The following is a 21,910-nucleotide window of genomic DNA, read 5'->3' as shown; positions in this document are numbered from 1 at the left end:
CATCTTCAGTGACAACAGACTCAGTTTCTCAATTGAAAGCCTCAGCAACTCTTTGCTAATTTTAGATAACGGAACCACCTCTGCTTCAACCTCTTCAGGAATAATGTAAGTTCATACTCACGATCAGTAATATTAGAGGAAACGTAATTTTTCTTAATTTATTAATCCATATTTATTCGCATATTTTGAACTTATTAAGGTTATATTTGCATGCATGTTTAGTAGTTTTTTAAACCGTGAACTTCCGGGCCCTAATCATTATAGTGTTCGAGTAGCATTGGTAACTGTAGTGTTGAATTGTCTGGTTGGCTGTTTTCTTGGAAATGTTTAATGTCAGCAGAGCGAATAAGAAACGCAGATGCGCTTCCCTTATAATGGAATTTCCTGTGACCTAAAAATGAGAGAGGCGCACCGCTGGTTTAATTGAATTGCGGGGTTAAAAGATCTGACTAGACTGAAATTATATTTAGATGTCGGAAATTTACATCCAAGGCAAGTAAACTCCATCTTTGTAGAGTCTACAGATGAAACGTCTGTTGCATTGATTTTACTGAACTATTTCATGACTCACAGGACCAGGCTGTGATTCATTTAGTTTCCAGTTTCTCACCAAAGACACAGCCATCGAACCTTGCGAGTTCTGTAAGATGTGTGGTGATCAAAGCGGTTGTGGGAGAAATTTGCTCAGAATAGGCCTACTTCGACTTTACATTCAGTGAGAATTCCAGTATATATTCATAAACGCCTTATTACTTTACATCATATTATATAGTAAATACTATTAAATAAAGAAGCAAGACTATTATGGCGAAAGTGGCAAACCTGTACACGATATTTTCAATACTAATGCATGGAAAATCTGCAAGTTAAACCTACTTTGAAAAGTAGTATTTTCGTAGATAGTCTATATTCAGATTTGAGTTCCATGTTACAGAAACTTCCCCACGCATTTGTTGACTATATGGGGTTGAAACTGAAAAGACTACACTTCATAATTATACGTGAAAACTGACACAAAGAATGAAGTAGGCCTCTTCTAAAATCTGAGGTTTATCCTTTCCTATTTCTTTTTTAAGAATAATGTATTTTACACAATGTCGTTTTCTAATCCAGATCGATCCAAAAGTCGCGCACATTAAAATTATAGTGTGTATATATTGAGTAGTGCAGTTGGAAAGTGCTATCGGCTACCGCTAGACAGCATCATGGATATTAACAGCAACAAACCTAGACGTCATTGTGATGTGTATGTATACACTGACGCTTGCAGTAGTCCTTTGTTTATTGCTCGGCAAACATGTCGTTTTCCCAAGAGCAACGAGTTCTCATTGTTGAACATTATTTTTCCAGTCGTTCTTATGCACGTGTTATAGACGAATTTTGTAGGAATTATCCGGATGTGACAGTGCCTAACAATTCGTCCATAAGGACATTAATCGCCCGTTTTAGGGAATGTGAATCAGTTGCAGACAAGAAGAGAACTGAGAGCAGACTCCAGCAGGACAGTGCCACATGACACGCTGCTAATGAAACCATGCAGTTTTTGCGCGAGTTTTTTGGTGAGCGTATTATTTTTCAAGGATTATGGTCCCCACATTCCCCCGATTTGACGTCCCCAGATTTCTTCCTGTGGGGTTACGTTAAAGGAAGGGTATATAAAAAGAGGCCGCACACACTGGAAGAAACATAATAACGGAGATTAACAACATCAGTATACGCATGCTCAAAAGAAGTGGCCGCAAAAATGGTAAGAAGAGTTCGTACATGCAGTACTGAACAGGGCTGCCATTTTCAGCATATGTTGTGAAAAATAATGTACCTAACTCATGTGAAAACTGATGTAAGTAAACGTAATAAATTAATATTTTTAAATATATGTGAACGTATTATTAAGATGTGCGCGACTTTTGGGTCGCTCTGTATTATCCTCCCAAAAGACCGATTCCTGGTGATCCTATTTGATTTTTAAATTATTTGTGGCGGGAAAGAGATTTAGATTCTGAGAATGCGCTTGTGATGCTTTCATTTATAAATAAAGCAGAGGGGAAAAAAAGGTTCTCAAATTGAAGACAAATTTTGTAAATAATGTTTCCTTCTGGATACTTAGGCCTACTTTGAATAATGAGAAAGCAAAGACAAGAAATATAAATTGAAAGGAATGGAGAAGGAATAAAAAGAAACAAAGTGAATGATGTATGAATGAATAAAAGAAGTATTAAATTGAGAAGCAATAATGACAAATGTTAAATAATAAAACGTGGCGTAGAAAGAAAGAAAGAAACAAACAAAGAAAGAAGAAAGATTCTTGAAGCTCGCAGACATTTATTTCTGCAAATACGTTACCTGCGAGTACATGAGGCACAGCGGGAGACTCATGGCAATGGAAAGAAGCCAAACGAAGACGATCTTGAGAGTGACGCGTCGCCTGGTCTTGTTGCGCCCGAACTTCATGGGATAGCGCAGACTCAGATAGCGGTCCACGCTGATGGTGCACAGATGCATAATGGAGGCTGTGCAGAACAGCACATCCAGACAGATCCATGCCAGACAGTAGATCGATGGCAGTGGGAAGAACCCTGTAAAAGAAGTGTAGCGTGGGTCCTTGGATATCAGGCATGTGGATTCGACTTCTTGTCACAGGAGTTACCCATGTCGAGTGCCTGGTTGAAAACACTTGGAAGTCACTAGAAATAAATTTTCACAAGAGAGAGATCTTAGATGGAGAAAAATACATAAATAATGAGACTAGTTTTTCCTTATAGCTCACGTCGTTACATTTTGCTCTTGATTTAGCGACCCATTGTCGATTTCGAGCCAAAGTATGCAGTTCGCTCTCCTTTCTATAAGGAAGTCAGTCAGTACATTGGCAAGAAAATTCTCTATGTAAAGTATACAGATAGAAAGAATAGTCTTCTTTTGTAACTCAGATGATAAAATACTCGTTGCGTATTCTATAGATACCATTTCTAATGTTATGTGTAGAGTCCGGAAGTTCATGCATTTGCATACTTTTTCCCGGAGGATATAACTATGTGTTTAGGGCCTACACAATATCTATACCAGCGTTTCTCAACCAGTGGTCCGCGAAGGTGGGATAGGTCCGCAGGCAGAATTAAAAATTTAATTCTAATTGAACTAAAAATATCATAACAAAAAATAAATGAGTAAAAATGATTTACATGAAATGAATACCGTACTGTATAAGCCAAACTTTCTAAAAGCCATGAATATTTAAACGAACAGGCAAAAATCTGGTATTTTCAGAATATGAGGATATGACTCCTTTATTACTAACTTCAGAGGGACCGCGGTACATGCCGATAATAATTGGTAGGTTTGGTAACTTAAGAGCGGTGAAGTAAACAACAATACAATATGATTTTGCGCCCGCTTTCCCATGCTGTTTTAAGTAAACATGTTTTGTTCATATTTCAATAAGCTGATTGTTTATTGTTATTTACTGTTGGTTTTGCTGACAGTTGCCAATTTAGCGATCTGGCAGTTTCAGTAGATCTTCATAAGTGCTAAGTTATAGTTGGACAAAGTATGTCATGAGTTAACTGTAGTTTTCCTCGTAGTTGATACAGCGTCGTTAAATAACCAAGTAAAAATCTCTAGTTTTAGTATTATATTTTCGAAAACTCTTTTAATAATGGAAAAGTGGCTTATAACAGTTACTTTGGAAAGAAAAGCAAGTGATACAGGCGATGCTAATTCTAACTGTGAAACGTGTGTTGTAACGGCGAGTAAATGTGATAGGTCTACTACTGTTAAAGTTGAAACAAACAGTTCAAAGAAGAAATACTGTGGGAAATATGACAGTTCGTTTTTGGAATTATAATTTACTTGATGCGGTGATGAAAGTGAACAGAAACCACAATGTGTTTTGTGTTATGAAGTGTTGTCGAACGAGTGCATGAAACCTGCAAAATTCCGACGACATTTAGAAACAAAGCAGTATGATGTAAAAAATAAACTAATATACTTTTTCTAGCGACACTTAGGAACACTAAATTATGGGAAAGATAAAGTTTGACCCATGGGTTCGATTAATAGCAAGACACTGGAAGCGTATTACCTCTTTAGTTTGCGTATAGCCAAAATAGGAAAACCTCTTTCTGTCGGGAAAAATTTACTACTTCCAGCAATAAAAGATGTGAAAACTATGTTTGCCAATAAGGTACTAAAACAGATTGGATTCTTTTTCAAATGACACTGTCAGTCGCAGAATTAACGACATGGCAGGTAACATCTGCCAGATTAAATAAAGTAGTAACGTGGAATCTCAGTTAATCGAAAGAGTTAAGAAGAGTCCTTATTATGCGTTACAAATAGACGAAACTACTGATGTTACGAATGACGCACAGCTAATATGCTACATTAGATATGCACATAGTGACGACATACATGATGATATTTTGTTTTTGTGGAACTTTGTCAATCGGAACAATTTGAGAAGAAATTTCACTCTCTCGCTAGTTACATAAGAGACAAAGAGATCCATTGGGGAAAATGTGTGGGCTTCTGAACGGAGGAGCTCGCGCTCTTACAGATAGGCATAGTGGGGTTATTTCTAAGGTCAAGGAAGTAGCTCCGGATTTGAATTGGGTGTATTGTTTCATACATAGGGAAGCTTTGGCCTTCAAAGGAATACCACCAGAATTTAAAACTTTGCTCGACAGCACTATAAAACCGGTTAATTTTATTAAGGCTAGACCGTTAGTTAACAGATTATTTTCCGTATTGTGCAATGAAATGGGCAGTGAATACACACAACGTTTGCTTCATTCTGAAATTCGCTGGCTCTCCACGGGCAAAGTATTAGCAAGGTTATTTCAATTAAGGACGAAGTTTTATTGTTTGTAAAAGTGAACATAATTCTGATTTTGCATCACTCATTGTTGACGAAGGATGGTTATTAGCGTTATCCTGTCTCTCAGATAATTTCTCTAAATTAAATGAACTCTTCAGGGAAAATCTTCAACTGTTCGTGATGCCTACGACAAAATAAAGGCATTCGAGAAGAAACTGGTGTCATGCATTAGTTACATAAAAGATAGGAAATTTGCACTTTTTCCAACATTGGAATCATTTTTAGTGGAAGATGATATTTGTGTCGGTTCTGAGTGTCTTGAAAGGGTTTGTAACCGCCTCAAAACTGTGAAACAAAAATTTGAAACATATTTTCCAAATAACTTCTATGATACATTGATACATTTATGTGGGTTCGCGACCCAGTTCAGACTTACAGTTACGAGAATGACCTTTCGTTATCGAAGAAAGAACAGCTAATTGAGCTTTCAATTGACAGTCAGCTTACGAGTAAAATGCAATTCTGTGATCTTGGTTTGTCTCGAGTCTAAATCTCGCCTTCAGTGAGAAGTGAATATCACGAATTCTCTGAAGAAGCACCGAAAATAGTCATATAGTTTTCAACAACCTATCTTTGTGAGAAATGATTTTTATCGCTCCTTCAAATAAAAGCAGAATACAGAACCCGACTTAATGTCTGTGCCGATCTTAGACTGAATTTGATAATATTGAGCCAGATATCCAGGAACTTTGCAAGGGACGACAAGCTTAGTCATCTCATTAACAGTGAGTAATAACAATATATTATCCTTTCTTTCTTTTCCATAGTCTACTCTCTTCTTTTGTAGGTTCATAATATTCTTATTCATTTGGTTAATAAATATTAATAGTGTTTTTAATATACCGGGTCATCATTTTATTTTTACTAACATTTCTAATATTAACCTGGCTATACCTTTGGATTAACGGTTGAGAACCGGAAACACTGTTTGCTACCCCTTCCATAACCGGAGTTTGATGATACTGGTGTAAAATACAAGCAAATCACTTTACTAAGTATAGGAGAGAAGAAAAGTAGTTCATCCATTTACGTAAACTAGGAAATATCGCGATTTTGAGTTTCATAATTTCCATTAGGTTTTTGTTTAATCAAAATACAGTACTGTATTAACAATAAGTGTTTTTACTCAAGAAACTGAGCTATCCATGGGGACATATTCATTATGCAGTGTATATTATACGTTGCTTACGAGATTACACAATCTGGCGCATAGCGCTTGAAAAACGAGTCTGAAGTGGTTCCCTCGTAATGCCAATTCCGCCGCTCGGAGCGTTGTTCTGCCCTACATATTCATAGCAGAACATTTAAATGACATTGACATTTGGGACATTTAAAGGACTCACCATTGCTTATTAAATGCTTCGTACAATATTTTATGGACAATAGACGTAATTTCCAAACTTCTACTCCTCAATTATATTACAATAAAAGGCTGTCATTCTTGATATTAAAACATATTACATATAAACTGAGGGACTGTCTGCTCTGTACTTCAGTTCATACACCAAACATTTCCGGAAATAAATTAACTTGACATCTTACATATACGCACTATAGCCTACCCTTTTCACCTAATATTATTATTATTGTTATTAAATAAGATATTGCAACTAATTAAGGTACTGCATTATCTTTAATTTCCTTGAATTCATAATTAAGCATTTGCAAGAAGGCCTAACTTTTCCCTCTCTTTTTAAAAAAAATACGAACGTCACAATAATTGAGAAGTATAATTATTGCGCGATTTTTTCTTGCAGTGGTGAAAACATTTCTATAGGCCTACTGATTAATCTATTGAGCATAGTAATAGTAAACGCTGTAGTATTTTAGTGCGTGTAAATATATTTTGAATTAGCATTTATTAAATTAGGAAGTTAGCCTGTAATTTGTGTGATTGAAATGGTTTACTGCTGTGTGCCATTGTGCAAATCGAACCAGAATAAAGAATGTGATTTTTCGTTTCATTGTTTTCCACAAGATGAAAGACTAAGAAAGAAGTGATGTGTAGCCATTTCTCGCGAAGGAGACAAACCAAGGACTCTTTGGAGGCCAAACAAGAAATCGCGTGTCTGCAGCAGACATTTCAAAGAAGCTGATTTTAGCATTAGCACAAAATTAAAACGTTTGCTTCCTAATGTGGTACCATCCGTCTTTGATGATTTTCCAAAACATAAACAAAATGTCTCAAACATAAGTAGACGCAACAAAAGAAGGATAACATAAGTGGTGAATAATATCCATCCTGCTAAGAAAGATAAACCCAATGTTGAACATAGTACATCAGCTTTCAATGAAGCAAATGTTTCAATTGAAGAAATCTATGAAACACATAAAAAACTATAGCCACACAGTGCTCAATTGAAAGTAAAAAAATTCCCAAAGCCATTACATTACAACGTAAAAAAATTACTAGGACAATTCGGAAACAAAATCAGCTTATTGGAAAACTAAGACAGACAATATGTAATTTAAAAAGCAACCTCTGGAGTTTACAGAAACAAAACGAGAAGGAAGAACAAGGAATTGAAAAGCAACTTACCAAAATAAAAGAAGCTGCTAAAGAAGGTAGTTTGAAAGCAAGCTTTTTGACTGAACAAATTCAGGCTTTCGGAAAACAAAAGTGTAAATTTCATGAAAACACACTGAAAATCTGCATATTGCTATCTAACAGGTCATCTACCGGCTATAGATTACTAAGAAACTTGGGTATTTTACACTTACCCCATCAAAAGACATTAAAAACTTATATTGGTCACTCAAAAGGGGAAACAGGTGTCACCTCTTTGATAAAGGCTCGGCTAATTGCAGAGGAAAAGTCCTTGGAGCATGAAAATGAAAAAGTTGGATCTCTCATTATTGACGAAATGAGTATTAAACCGAAATTGATGTATGACAGAATTGGACATGTTGATAGGAATGACAGACACTGAGAAAAATGGTATTGGGATTGAAAATAAGCTGGCCAATAAATTGCTGTGCATTCTGTTCAAGGGTCTGTCTACGAAGTACAGAATACCAGTGTCATTTTATTTTACACACAATTTAACCGGAGATGAGTTGGCAAAATTGACTATGGAAGCCCTAAAAGTAGTGGAAGATATTGGATTTAAAGTAATTAGAATTGTGACGGATAACTGCCAATTTTCGAATAGAACTTAGCTGAACAAACTTCAAATAACACTGTAATATGCTTGGCATATTTATAATATTCGTACTCAATCAGTAATGCACAATTAATCGAACTATTTTCACGATACACAATGCTTTGTAATGGTACTATTCATCATTTCTTAGGGCAGCGAGGCGAACCTAGCGGCAGAAATTGTCATGACTCACAGAAACCTACTCTCGATCGTGCTATGCGCCAGCTTGTGTAATCTCGTAAGCAACGATATTATACCATCTACAACACATTAGCGTACAATATAGAGAGTGAATTTAAATTGAAAAATAATCATAATATGGATATTTAAACACATTTTTGAAAATGGTGGCCGTTCATTTCTATAGAGGCTTCAGTTTTTTGTGCATATTATCTCATTGTAGACTATTGTATCTATTTCCAATTTCGTCCTTTGTACCAGTAACTCATGGTGAAATATTTCTGTACTTCCTCTATAAAAGAGTACCTTATGTACTGTAAATTCAATCTTTACTTCTGCCCGATCCGAAAAGATAAAATTACTCAGACATGCTATCTGCTGTCCGTCCAAATGGTTATGTCGCAGGATCGTAGAAAGGGAGGAAATCACGTGACAGTTAATTACTTAACGAGACCCTTTGATTTAAGTTATTTTAAACAGTTGTATAATATTACGTAGATGTCCAATTTCTAACAGAAAATCTTTTCAGAAAAGAGCTAAGACAGCCCACCCACTAGCATTTACAGAGGGACGAGCAGAAGCAGATGGGGGAAACCGGGATGCGACATAAGCAAACGGACGCACAGTATCTTTGCGCAAATATGATTCAATAATGAATGCTTTTCTTCACTGGAAAACGCGACCATATTTCTGGAACGAACTATACTCACTAATTTAATACTGTTTACTATGAACGTAAGGCGATTTTGACTGCATATGCCACTTTGGTTCTGTGTAGAGGACGGTTGAACTTCATTAGTAGAAGGGGTGGGAGGGAAGTACATTCAAAAACTCAGGTACAATAAAAATTGAAGTAAAAATAAAATGATGTCCCTGTATAATTCACTTTTAATAGTTCACTTCCAATTCCGTAATTGTGTTTCCGTAGGAATTTAAAACATGGTTTTAGATTTATTATGTTATAATGGTACAATCTGTCCCAAATGTTAGTAATATACACATAAGTAAAACATTAGACACATATACGTTAGTGGTTCGTAGAATTATTTCAGACATTTGACTGGTCCTCAGATTCAAAAAGGTTGAAAAACGCTGATCTGTACGAATTATCAATTTTAGATGTTTATTACGTATGGGTTTATGTTTAATGAAAGTGCATTTTTCATTTTTATAAAGCATAAAATTTTCAAGATTTTTTTCCTTCGTGGACGCAGAAATCATGAGTACGTGTAAATTCATTTGAATCGTTGATTGCAAAATACCCTAAGATACATTTTGATTGAAAACGAGTTGCGCAATATAATGGCTACTTAGCACATAGATGATCATTGATCAGTCTCAGCAGTTAAATAACCGAAGTAACAATTAAATACTCTGAAGCACAAGATACCAATATTGCTTTGTACGTAAAAACACCTGAAGTGCAGGATTTCAGTTGTTTTTTCACTCAACAGGCAGCAGTCGGCTCTACTGGAGAAAAGCTTTTTACCCGCTTAATGCCGAAGGATAAGTACTGCATCACATCCAATTGTATGTGTTCACAGTGGAGAAGTTCACTGGTGTGTATTCCAAAAAAATAGCAAAACTTACTTGGGAATATAGAAGTTTAATAAGTATTCACTTACTCTAAGGAAGTTATTAGTAATATTAAGGGTGATACTATTACTATTATAATTGAAATTAATTATTCTACACCCGCGTCTATAACGCAGACGGATGGACGGGCGCCAGTGTATTTACTTACGAGTCTATGTATTATTGATATGAACATTTATTCATACTCGAAGTCCAAACCAAGTTAAATCATGAGTTAGACTATTCTGTGATCTTTCATAGTGTACACATTACAAGGGTCACAATGACATCAGTCACGCATAGGTATGTAAAACTCTATGTGAGCTGGGAGACACACAGATATTCAGACGAGATTACGAGAGGTGTCCGTCTCTTAGTTTGGTTTAAGTTTCATTTCATCATCATTCTGTACCATCAACGCATATATTCCGATTGATCAATAGACTTAGTATTGGCAGCCCTTTGTTTTTAAATGACTTAGATCTTTTACTTATCCACCTACAACGCACTCAAAGACAAAAACTTCATACTAACTTCATTACAAAAGAAACTTTGCTTAAATGGCCAGAATTCATAGTGAAGAACATATTAACCACAGTGGTAAAAGAAGTGACTGGTGAAGACTGGAAATGCATTTTTAAACATTTTCAGAAAGATTGAGCATGACCAGGTACTGTATTACAAGGTACCGATATGATACTGTATGTGTACAGCAATGTCATCCAACTCAACTGTGAGTAAGCGAATTACTGACATTCTACTTTGGTCCAACTCCGACTGCTAAGGGTGGGTAGGAACAGCGACAGGAAAGTATGTTTACATTCTAAAAGGACAGGCTTTCACTTGACATATGTTTCTAAACTTTATAATTAACAGTTTACTCAGGTGCGGAAACTTTCTGCGCAAGTTTCGTATTGGTAAGTATACCTAAGGGTCGTATTCACAAACGAGACTGTGGATGAAGACTTTCTAAAGTCGACTTTCGTAGCAAAGTTTAACTTTCTTGAAAGTCCTATTCATAGACAATTCTTCTGAAACTTTGACTTTGGCAGGTAGAGATTTGACGATGTTGGTAATCATAATCACCGCTTTTTAAACGAATTAAATTAATGGATAGTTGAAATAGAGTAGGCATTGCCACATCAAAGCCTCTTTTGAGTCACAAATCAATTAAACAATTGAACGTCGGTACGTGTTAAGCCATTGTTAGCTGTTCTTACAACATTATGTAATTATTTCATTGTAAAATAATTCTCAAGACGTGGAAGATAAGATACCACTAATAAGAGACTATGAAAGATAAATACTATTAGAATTGGTGAAGACGTATAAAGAATAGAACTACATATACAAAATAGTAGTAATAGTAATAGTGGCGGTGGTTGTAGCAGCAGCAGCAGCAGCAGCAGCTAGGGGCGGGTTAGAGACGACCCTTCAGCACGTCGGGTCGACAGTGGCCTATTGAACATCCCGAATTATGGGATGAATGAGAATGAGGTGTACCAGCCCACAGACCGCATGAAATTCCTCACCCGCTTACCCAATGGGCTCCCCCCCCCCCCGATCAAGGTGACCAAGCAGCATAGGTTCCATTCTGACAGCCCTTCTAAGGTGTCGAAGCGCCCTCGGAAGTGCTCTTAAACAATGAATCCTGGCAGAGATATTGCGAAAGGCTCATAACCCAGAGACAGTTTCGGATAGATCGTCCCTCTTGCAAGCGGACGAAGACATGCGTCTTGACCTGAATATGTCTGTGGAATGAGATGATAATGATGAATGATATGATATCTAAATTGTTTTTCTATAGGGAAGAGGAAGAGAAATGGACCGTGGCAATGAAATTTCCAACACGGAATTTGCCTAAATAACTATAAAGCCATGGAAAAAACCACAGTCAGGTTGGTCGGTCCGGAGATTCTACCCGCTGATCTCCCGAATGCGAGTCCCATGCTTAACGCATGAGCCATCTCGCTCGGTTATATCAATAGCAAGGCGTTAATCTTTACCTTTAGAACAATTTCGGAAATAAATAAATATTAAGTCTTATTATTATTATTATTATTATTATTATTATTATTATTATTATTATTATTATTATTATTATTATTATTATTCTGTTATTCATCAATGCATGTTGAAACAGGACGATATATAATACGGTGTAATTATCAAATCTGTACGTTGATTTGAATCCATTGCCATTATAAAATTCAATAGGGTTTTACGCGTCTCTAATAATATACCGAGAAACATGAGCAGTGTCAATAATTCCCTGAATGTTATCATCAATCAATATTTTCGGCAAATTCAACAGTTTCCAAAATATCAACCATTTTCTTTATGTCCACGAACGAAAGTCAAAGTCAAAGTCTAGATTACCGGCGACTTCGCAGTAAAGTCATGATTGAAATTTACTTTCGTCGAAGTGTCGACTGTGAATAGGAACATGGCGACTGTACTTTCCAAAGTCTCGTTTATGAATATGATCCTAAAATGTGGAATGCCGTGATCTCTTGAATTAACATACATACAGCCGTGCTGCAGCGTCGCGGTTAAGGCGTAACGCTGCTAGTCGAAAGGTCGGAGCTTCGATTCCCGATAGGATCATGGATTTTTCCATTGATGAAATCCTTTCAGCCGCACTTTGGCCTTGGGGTTTACTCAGCCTCAAACAGAAATGAGTACCAGGGACATTTACTTAGGGATAAAGGCGGAGGACACTTAGGATTGATATCCCTACTGTCATTAAATGCCGATTTTCTGTAAAAGTGGAACCTTAACCTCTCGCCAACTTCTTGGCCGATTGGATAAACTTTAGAACACGGTTACTTTCCTTCCTCTCTTCCCCCAGAATTCCGACCTTGTGTACACAAAATGAACTATTGATGCTGAAAACTTCTTTTCGTAAACATGATTATACGCATTCGACAAACATAGACAAATCTGTTCTTCTTAGTATTTTAAGATACTAATAATGACAGTGAAGTAACCATATACTGAAGTTTTCCCACATACATAGGAGTACGTACGTACGTACATACACACACACACAGTGAAGTACACATGAGCTATTCCATCTGAAATCGACCGAAATACAGAGAAAATTGACCTTACAATTTCTAAATACAATGAAACTTTTTTTGTACGTAGAGAACTGTGATACAATGCTTTGTGCAAAGTTTGAGGCAACAGAACTTCATATTATTTAAATTAAAAATATTTAAATTTATCGTATTTTCGTAAAATTAGCAACTTTAAACTGTTGTAGGTCCGAAACCCTTTCACCCAATGATGAAAATCATGGTTTATTTTGATGCTGAGAAATTAAAGTTTGTATTGACATATAAACAGATTTTCTTACTTTTTATGGAAATGGAGAAATTTAGATTTTTTCTGAATAAGACGCCTTTGCCTAGCAAAAAAAAAATTAAAAATATATAGTTAGATTCCGCATTGAAAGTACAAATAAACACATATTTTTTACTGATGGTATGTTGATAAGAAAGTATTGAAAATATCAAATAAAGAAAATAAATAGTACGCGGGTGAACTAACCAGCTGACTGTGAGACGGGAGCTAGCCGAGACGTGATGTTTCGTCTAGTTGCGCATAGCTGGGCTAGCTTTATCACAAGTTTTCATAAACACAGGAGTAAAATGACGCCCAACGCTCGCTCATCATCTTCTCTCGGCCGGTGTGTGCGGTACTGCGCCGTTCAAGTCTAGGCGTGTGAAAATAGTTTATTTAATACCCTCGAAACTTATTGCCGTACCACTAAGCAAACAGTGCCGAATTCCTCTTAATAATGCAAGGTTTTTTCTCGATATTTTTTTACATTTTTACAAATTAGCAAAAAGCCTAAAATTAAGTAAAATCAGATTATCTGTCGCTCTGTGCACAATAAAAATAAGGATTACTTCTTATCATAACCTATCAAATGTCAGCTTCAAAATGAGCTCTCGTTCAATGTTCTGCAGTAAATGGTTCCAGAGTTCTGAGCGCTGAAAGAGGCTTGTTTTTCTAAAATACGCTAAATTTGTCGCTCAACAATACGAAAACCGTTTGACTTTCGATAGTATATTTTTGCAAATGCACTCTCCTCAGCACCTTCTATAAATAGGGAAAAAATTAGAGTATAAAAAATGCGAGGTTTTTTACTGATCGATTTCATATGGAATAGCCCACATGGCTGTAGCTATTAACACGTCCAGTAAAATATTCGCAATTTGGTCTTATTAAGAAAAAATAATGGAATTTGTTGTTTCTTTTCAAAGTTATCATAAATGTTCTGAATATTGCATTTGATGACCATTCTTATGTGTGGGGGTGGCTGTTGCAGTTATAATTGTCTTTACTACTAATACCTTTTCTAATGTGATCTTCATTGGATGGTAAAAACTATAATTTAATTTAATACATATGTTGGAATATTCAACGTGAAACATTGATCGTTTGTTATGGTAATATCACAAGATATATTTTCCAATTTTTGGATAAATTCACAAATAGTTAAATTGAGATAATAACGTGTAGACTGCTACTTACTTACATCGTACCATATTTCATTGGACTTGGTAAATAAAGAATGAAAATTTTATTTTATTTTTAATACGACCAAAGCCTTCCAGTGTAACTATTGTAAGTCTCACTACAAAAGTGAAAATTATATTTTTATTTTAAACACAGTGAAATGTAAGAAGATGGAATTTTAATTGAATGTATAATATATGGACGGCCCGGTTCAAAAGGGAAGCAACTCAAAAAATTGATTTTTCGAGTTAGGCATAGGCCATGAGAATGGCAGAAATTGATTCTTCCTAGTTCAATACAGCAACAACTCGTAACGTTGCGTATATGCAGCATGAAAGAACTAAATCCATACGGATCTGATCATTTGTAATTAAATAACTGGAAACGTTTCCTTCTCGATCTGTGAGATTCTTATTTCAGCAATTCAAAACGGCAAGAACTCGAAATGTTTACTGCTGTGCTATTATCATTTTAAGAGCAGGTAGGGCAGTAAAGGAGCTTGAAGCCTATTATTGACATTGCTTTTATTCTGCTTTGTTTTAATTGCGATTTCGTGTTTATGAGTATAATGATTTAAAATTAAAATAAATATAAGTGTAATGAATAATTGAATGTAATGTATTAAAGTGATTAAACCATTTTAAATATTAGGTAGGCTATATGCTCTATCTCCAGGGATAGACAAAACTCCGAAGTTTTGGGGCGTCATAGGAGGCTGCCGGTAAATTCGTTATACAACTGCCTTCATATGGGTAAAAAAAATATATTCCCATGAATCCATGATTTGTTTTACTTGGTTATTTAGCGACGCTGTATCATCTACTAGGTAATTTAGCATCGATGAGGTTGGTGATAGCGAGGTATTTGACGACATGTGGTCGAGGATTCATCATAGATTACCTGCCATTTAATAATGTATTAATTTATACTGACAGAGTTAAGACCATAAGGCCTTCTCTTCATCTCGACCGGTATAAGAACAATAGTGAATATAAAATGACAACAATACAGGAACAATATGCACTTAATAATAACAATAATAATAATAATAATAATAATAATAATAATAATAATAATAATACTTACAGATGCATTTTAAGGAACCCGGAGGTTCATTGTCGCCCTCACATAACCCCACCATCGGTCCCTATCCTGAGCAAGATTAATCCAGTCTCTACAATCATATCCCACCTCCCTAAAATCCATTTTTATATTATCCTCCCTTCCACGTCTCGGCCTCCCCAAAGGTCGTTTTCCCTCTGGCATCCCAACTAACACTCAATGTGCATTTCTGGATTCGCCCATACGTGCTACATGCCCTGCCCATCTCAAACGTCTGGATTTAATATTCCTAATTATGTCGGTGAAGAATACAAAGCGTGCAGTTTTATGTTGTGTTAACTTTCTCCATTTTCCTGTAACTTCATCCCTCTTAGCCCCAAATATTTTCCTAAGCACCTTATTTTGGAACACCCTTAACCTCTGTTTCTCTCTCAAAGTGAGAGTCCAAGTTTCACAACCGTACAGAACAACCGGTAGTATAACTGTTTTATAAATTCTAACTTTCAGCTTTTTTGAGAGCAGACTGAATGGAAAAAGCTTCTCAACCGAATAATAACAGGCATATTCCATATTTATTCTGCGTTTAATTTCCTCCCGAGTGCCATTTATATAATAATAATAATAATAATAATAATAATAATAATAATAATAATAATAATAGAATTAAGACGAGCAAAATTTCGCCTTACGGTTGGGGAAAACCTTCGAAGAAAACCAACCAGGTTGTGAGCCCAAGCGAGAATCGAACGCACGCCCGAGCGCAAGTCCTGATCGGCACGCAAGCGCCTTAGCCTACTGAGCTACGCCAGTGGCAACGTTATCTATTACTCGTAGCAGCATAAATTAAATCAATTTTTTTGTTGTTTTTTTTTTTTTTTAATTACTAATAACAGGTACGTAACTGTTGGCGACCGGGATTTGTTTATCCCTAACTATAACAATTTTCTAAAATTTAACATCGTTTAAGAAATCTCTCACTGCCATTAATTATTTTTCTCCCCTTTTTAAGATTACTTATATCAAAAGAATTGCTGTCAATTTACCCTAAGTGCCAGATGAAAAAGGCAACAAGTTGAAATATGTCAGAAGAAAAAAAACCTCCAAGCAAAAGTCTGGGATCACTGCAGGCCTATTTACTCCAAATTCTGCTAATGATGTTTCATATGTACTATAAGTTTTAAATTAGTGATGTTAATTGGACTTTTCACGGCAACATGTAACTTTAAAATGCAATTATCTCAAAACTTTAAAATTTGAGTTGTTTCCCTTTTGAGCTGGACCGTCGTTATGGAAGTGATATTTCGTAAAGTAAATTTATTGGATGGTTGTACTTGATACCGAGAAAATTGATGTAAATTGAGTATTTCTGAGTTTAGTGGTAATTAGTTTATGTGGCTCCTCACTGATTTGTTGAGACAATTGCGAATCATCAGCGACAAGACAAAAGAGACAATATGAAATCGATAATATTGCAGTTATAGGTGATTCTGATTTGTTGAAATTCAACGGGTTCTTAAACCCCATTGGTGATTTAATAGTAGCGAGTAAAATATTGTTTCATTTTTATTATAGAGTTTTCTGGTCATTACGGAAATAAAGGAAAAACATATTGTTCATACAAAAATAATCATGATCTAGTATTTTGAGACTCCAGTGTTGAAGTCATTCTCGGTGGTCTTACAATTTTAGGATTACTGTCCGTTGAGGATTTCTAAAGTCAAACCCGGTAAGGGAGATGGATTTTAAAGGGCGATAAATTCCTAAACATTACATACTTAATTCGGGAGCTCCACGACATAGATTTATGTCAAGTTAAAGAACCCAAATAACTAAGTTTCAGACAAAATTACATTGACTGTTCACGTTTCTTATTGTGTCTTCTTATGCGAGTTAATCCAGTAGTACCACAGTCTAGTATAGGCCTATACAGCCACGAAGCTTGAGTTGATGAGGGTACTAGGAACAATAGATTATGCCGGTACTGTTTCACATTGTTGTGATGAGGCGACAGTAGCGTTCCTAGTGATTAGCAACTATCTATGGATGCATATTCCCTACGTATTGAGCTTCGTGACTGTATATACTTGACTGTGGTAGTACTACCATGTACTGTGGCAGGGATCTGGCAACTGTATCTTTGATTTCAAGGTTGTCGTCTCTGGATACGAACATTGTTTGAAAAGTATCTTATGCGATCATGATATATTACAGCTATGTTTACATTTAACACACTTAAAAAGTACATTTCACAGAAGTGTAAAACAATACGCGATCCTTCAATTCAAGGAAAAAGATATTCTACATCACTGTTGTACCTCAATTAAAGGGTAGAATTGCACACGCTGGGCATGCCTGCTGTAGTCCAACGTAATTTGGTGGCATGCAGGTGAGAAATACGACAAGAGTTGTATTGCATCTCGAATGCAAAAAGGGGAAGATTCGGTTATGGTAAGGGGTTGTGCCGTATTTGTGCAAAAAGGATAGGGAAACTAACTTTCACTGATGACATAATGAACAAGGAGACGCGGTATGTATTAAAATAATGGAGAACTACGTGTATATTTTCATCGAAAATAAACATGAGAAGGAAGACATAGTTATATCGACAAGACAATGTCTCCTGCCACTTCGCGTAAAAGGTGTAAATTTATTGAGAATGGTATCCCTCTACTTTGCTTCCAGCTAGAAGCCCAGATCTTAGCCCTATGAAATGTATTTAGGAGTTCTTGAGAAAGCTGTGCATAAACACCAAATATCAAGCTTGTAAAATGTGGGAGAACAACTGGAAGCATGTTGAGGTTTCCTAGATAAGAAACACATATTCAACTCGATTCCAGCTTCTTTTGATGACAAAGGTGATCCAACAAAATATTAGCGTGAAAGAGACTAGCAATACAAATAGGAATCCTGTCTCATTCAGTTTTTTTTCTTTTAAAATATAGTTTGAAATGAATTGGAGGAAATTGTCTTAATTGTTATCCATTTGTTTAATTCGGTTTTTAACATAATTTTTGTGTTATTGTAGTGAAATTAAATATATAGGCCTACATATATTAAAAAGAAAATAATTTTTAGATTTAAAGATATTTAATTTAACTCTTCAGTACTCAAGTAAGGGACATCTGTCAACCAGCGTGTTTCTTTTCATTGTTGTATTTCCTAGAAAGGATTTACAACCGTGATGCTTTAGGTATCTTCAAAACAAAGCTCACATGATACCATTCTTTAGTTTGTCTTGAAGTTGCTCGTATAACTTGTGTAGCTAACGTTTTATTCTTCTGCGTGACAATTGTCAACCACGCGACTTTTTACGTTACGGTTTCTCCAAAGTTTCGGTAAGTATTCATTATCACTTCTGTGCGTTATATACTGTATCTTTAGGGGCAATTTGTTCTATTGAACTTGAAACAGAACAAAGAAATGGATCCAGAGGCCGTTGTTACCAATTTGATAGGTCTCGAGACAAAACGAAATGGTGTGTGAAATGTTCAAAACGGATATGTGCCGACCGTTTTAAGTTATCTGTGTAAATTGCTTGTAAATAACTAGGTATTTTAAAAACATGTCTGCAGAAAGGATTCAGGAATAAAGACTTTTCAAGTATATTGCAAGTAAAATAGGACAATAGGACACAAGCTACCTATTTAAGTATTATTGTAAACAAAGATTTTCACAACAAAGCAAGGATTATGAACATGCTATCAGTGTTAATGTTGTAGGTAAATGTAGAAAGTATTTAAAATTTACACATACATTCATTCATAGTGTTCTGCCCAAGGACAGATCTTTCACTGCAAACCCAGCACATAGGCGGAGAGAGAACAGTTTCCTTGGAGGGGGGGGCAAAGCAAAACCATAGAATCCCCATATAACGGGGTTATGGGGGACATCATTTACCTCCTCCTCCCGTTATAGCTTGATCGTGGTACAGTATATCGGAATAGATGCATGCGTAAGTGTTCTGCCCATTGACAGGTCTTTCACTGCAAATGCAGCATTCTCTAATCTTTCCTATTTTCTGCCTTCATCTTAGTCTCCGCATATGATCCACATATTTTAATTCGTCTGTCATCTCATATCTTCTTCTGCCTCTAACTCGTCTCCCGTTCACCATTGCTTCCAGTGTGTCCTTCAGTAGACAGTTCCTTATCAGCCTGTGACCAATCAATTCCTTTTTCTCTTTCTGATCAGATATCGGAATATGATTATTTAATGAAAGTATTTTCGGGAGATATGTTTCTCACAGTGTTACATCCATATCTGAGTCATTCCACGTCAAATCGCACAAAATTATACAAATTTTGACCTTCATATTTCTGATTGCGTTTATAATTTTTTTTACCAACTCTATGGGTCTAATAAACCAACAAGTGTATTTTTATTTCCTCCTAAGTCCACATGTTTTTAAAATATTACATGTTAAAATTCGTTAAAAATGTCGCACAATGCAACATTTAAAGCTTCATATTTGTGACGATATTGATGTTAAATTTTTTTTTTTGAAAAAAAAAAAAAGCATTTAAAAGCTTAAAGTACTGTCTTTTATTAAATATTTACTAACCAATTTTAATATAGGCTAATTATTACAAATATTTTTTTATAATTCAATTTTTAAAAGTTATATATCAATGTGAAATAGCCCTATTAAAAATCTAAAAAAATGCCTACTATGTGCACTGAAGTATTCTTAATAACTCCAGAAAAAATCAGAATGGGATCTCCAATAGTTTAATGGAAATTTAATTACTTACGACACAATGTGTAGCGGTCGGTGCAGCAGCAGTGGATGGGAAGCGTTGAAGCGCGCTGGGAGGTTTATCGGCGCTGGATGATGACTGAACGGATCAAGTCACTCGGGGAAACGCTGCTAATTTACTTATTATGATATCTTTAAATATTTGTACATTATGCTTTTTAAACGTTTCTTTTCATTCACACTTTAAATTTTCATTCGCCTACCTTCTTTCTTGAAAGAAAATTGTTTTACTAAATCTTCAGTTTTTTACAACGAAATGAAAGAATGTAATTTTAATGTACCAGTTATTGGTTTTAGATTGTGGTATCTGGCCTGCAAATTTTCAGTGTGGTTTTTGTGCTTATTCAATGGACAAAATATGTTGTTGTTTTCTAATGACAGGCGTTTGACAATAAAGTCATTTGACCTCTTGCACTCCAATATTTTTCAAAGATATTACTCGTATCATGACCAGCCAATGAAGCACAGATTTTGAGGTGTTCCGAATCCATTTCTTGGTTTGAGTTGCACAATGGGCAGTTAGGGGACTGAATAAAATATGGACAAAATATAAATGACACGTTAGAAATGTTTTTTGTGACCAATCAAACAGTTTTTTTTTTTGTGTTGTTATAGAATCTTGTATAGGCTGGCTCTCGTGGAAAGTCTTTTAACAGTTTCTCCAATGCCATCACATGGACCTTTACCTTGCGACGTTGCAAAGAAGTGTCATTCAGCACTAATTCCATAATCGTCTTCATCTAAGCGATTTTAATTTTATTTTTTTGTATTGTGAACTTGATCCATTGGGAAAGTAGATGATTTTTTTCATATTGTTGAATTCTTGCTTTAAGAAATTGATTGCTTCGGAGTGAAAAAAGTGAATGGAATCGGTGTCATGTTTCATGGTTTCTGAGATGACAATACTTTTGTGACGAATTTCTGTATCTCCTTTGAAATATACTACGAAAGGATGTATTGTGGCTTGGCATATGTTCCAATGCACACCTTGTATTGAATCTTGTATTACAAATGAATGATTTTCAGAAAAGTCTACAATAACTATGTAATTTTCAGGTTGTACATTGCTTTGCATTCTATCAAAAATAAAATATGGCTGACTTTTGAAGGGATGACGATGCATCTTCTTCATGAAAAAGTTTACTTGCTAGGGAGCCTTTTACTTTTTGAAACTTTTCACGGGGGTATCGTTTTTGTTGTAGCTTTCTTTTCTTGATAGGGGATTCTATTGACATCAAACTCTTGTTTAATTCCTCAATATTAGTGTTTTCTAGCGCTGTATCCTTAGAACTGCTAGAAGGACTGGGATAATCACTTTCTCTGTCCGCACTTTCATTTGATTCATGTTTATTAATATCACAAGAACTACCGCCTTCACATATAATTTCACCTCACCTATTAGGAAATTTATTGATTTTTACGGAACGAATATTGCACATTCAAAGACTCCTTTAAATTGAGCTTTATCAATAAGTCGCGACTTACGCGTGTTAGTGTACTTTTCTTTTTAAAAGCGTGATTAGGAATGTCAAATGGATTTAAACACTTGTTATATATTACGCGATCTTTACCGTCACTCATGTTGTATAGAAGTCACGTCACTCCGCGAAATTAAAACCCAAACTGATTATTTTTCTCTTCTATATTTTGTCTCCTGCCGTTTGTTTACTCCCTTACCCAGCCTTGCTATCATCAAACACTTGGCTATATTACATTATAAACATAAACTTTCCGCTGGCAGCCTTCTACTGTAGCCTATGGCTGCAAGCAGTTCATTAGCTGGGCATCGCG

At 35.6% G+C, this 21,910-nt stretch overlaps 1 protein-coding gene across 1 annotated transcript in view; it reads right to left on the bottom strand.

Moving 5' to 3' along the window:
* 5-HT2B (5-hydroxytryptamine receptor 2B) overlaps positions 1 to 21,910 on the bottom strand; it is a 123,709-nt gene that overhangs the window by 47,746 nt on the left and 54,053 nt on the right. Inside the window, exon 2 of the mRNA XM_069845776.1 lies at positions 2,344 to 2,576. Coding sequence (XP_069701877.1) covers positions 2,344 to 2,576 — 233 coding nt within the window. The remainder of the gene's footprint in view (positions 1 to 2,343; positions 2,577 to 21,910) is intronic.

This window comes from Periplaneta americana, chromosome 14 (genome assembly GCF_040183065.1).
Source record: "Periplaneta americana isolate PAMFEO1 chromosome 14, P.americana_PAMFEO1_priV1, whole genome shotgun sequence".
Taxonomy (NCBI): Eukaryota; Metazoa; Arthropoda; class Insecta; order Blattodea; family Blattidae; genus Periplaneta; species Periplaneta americana.
The sequence above is the reverse complement of the archived record's forward strand: the minus strand, read 5'-3'. Positions and strand labels throughout refer to the sequence as shown.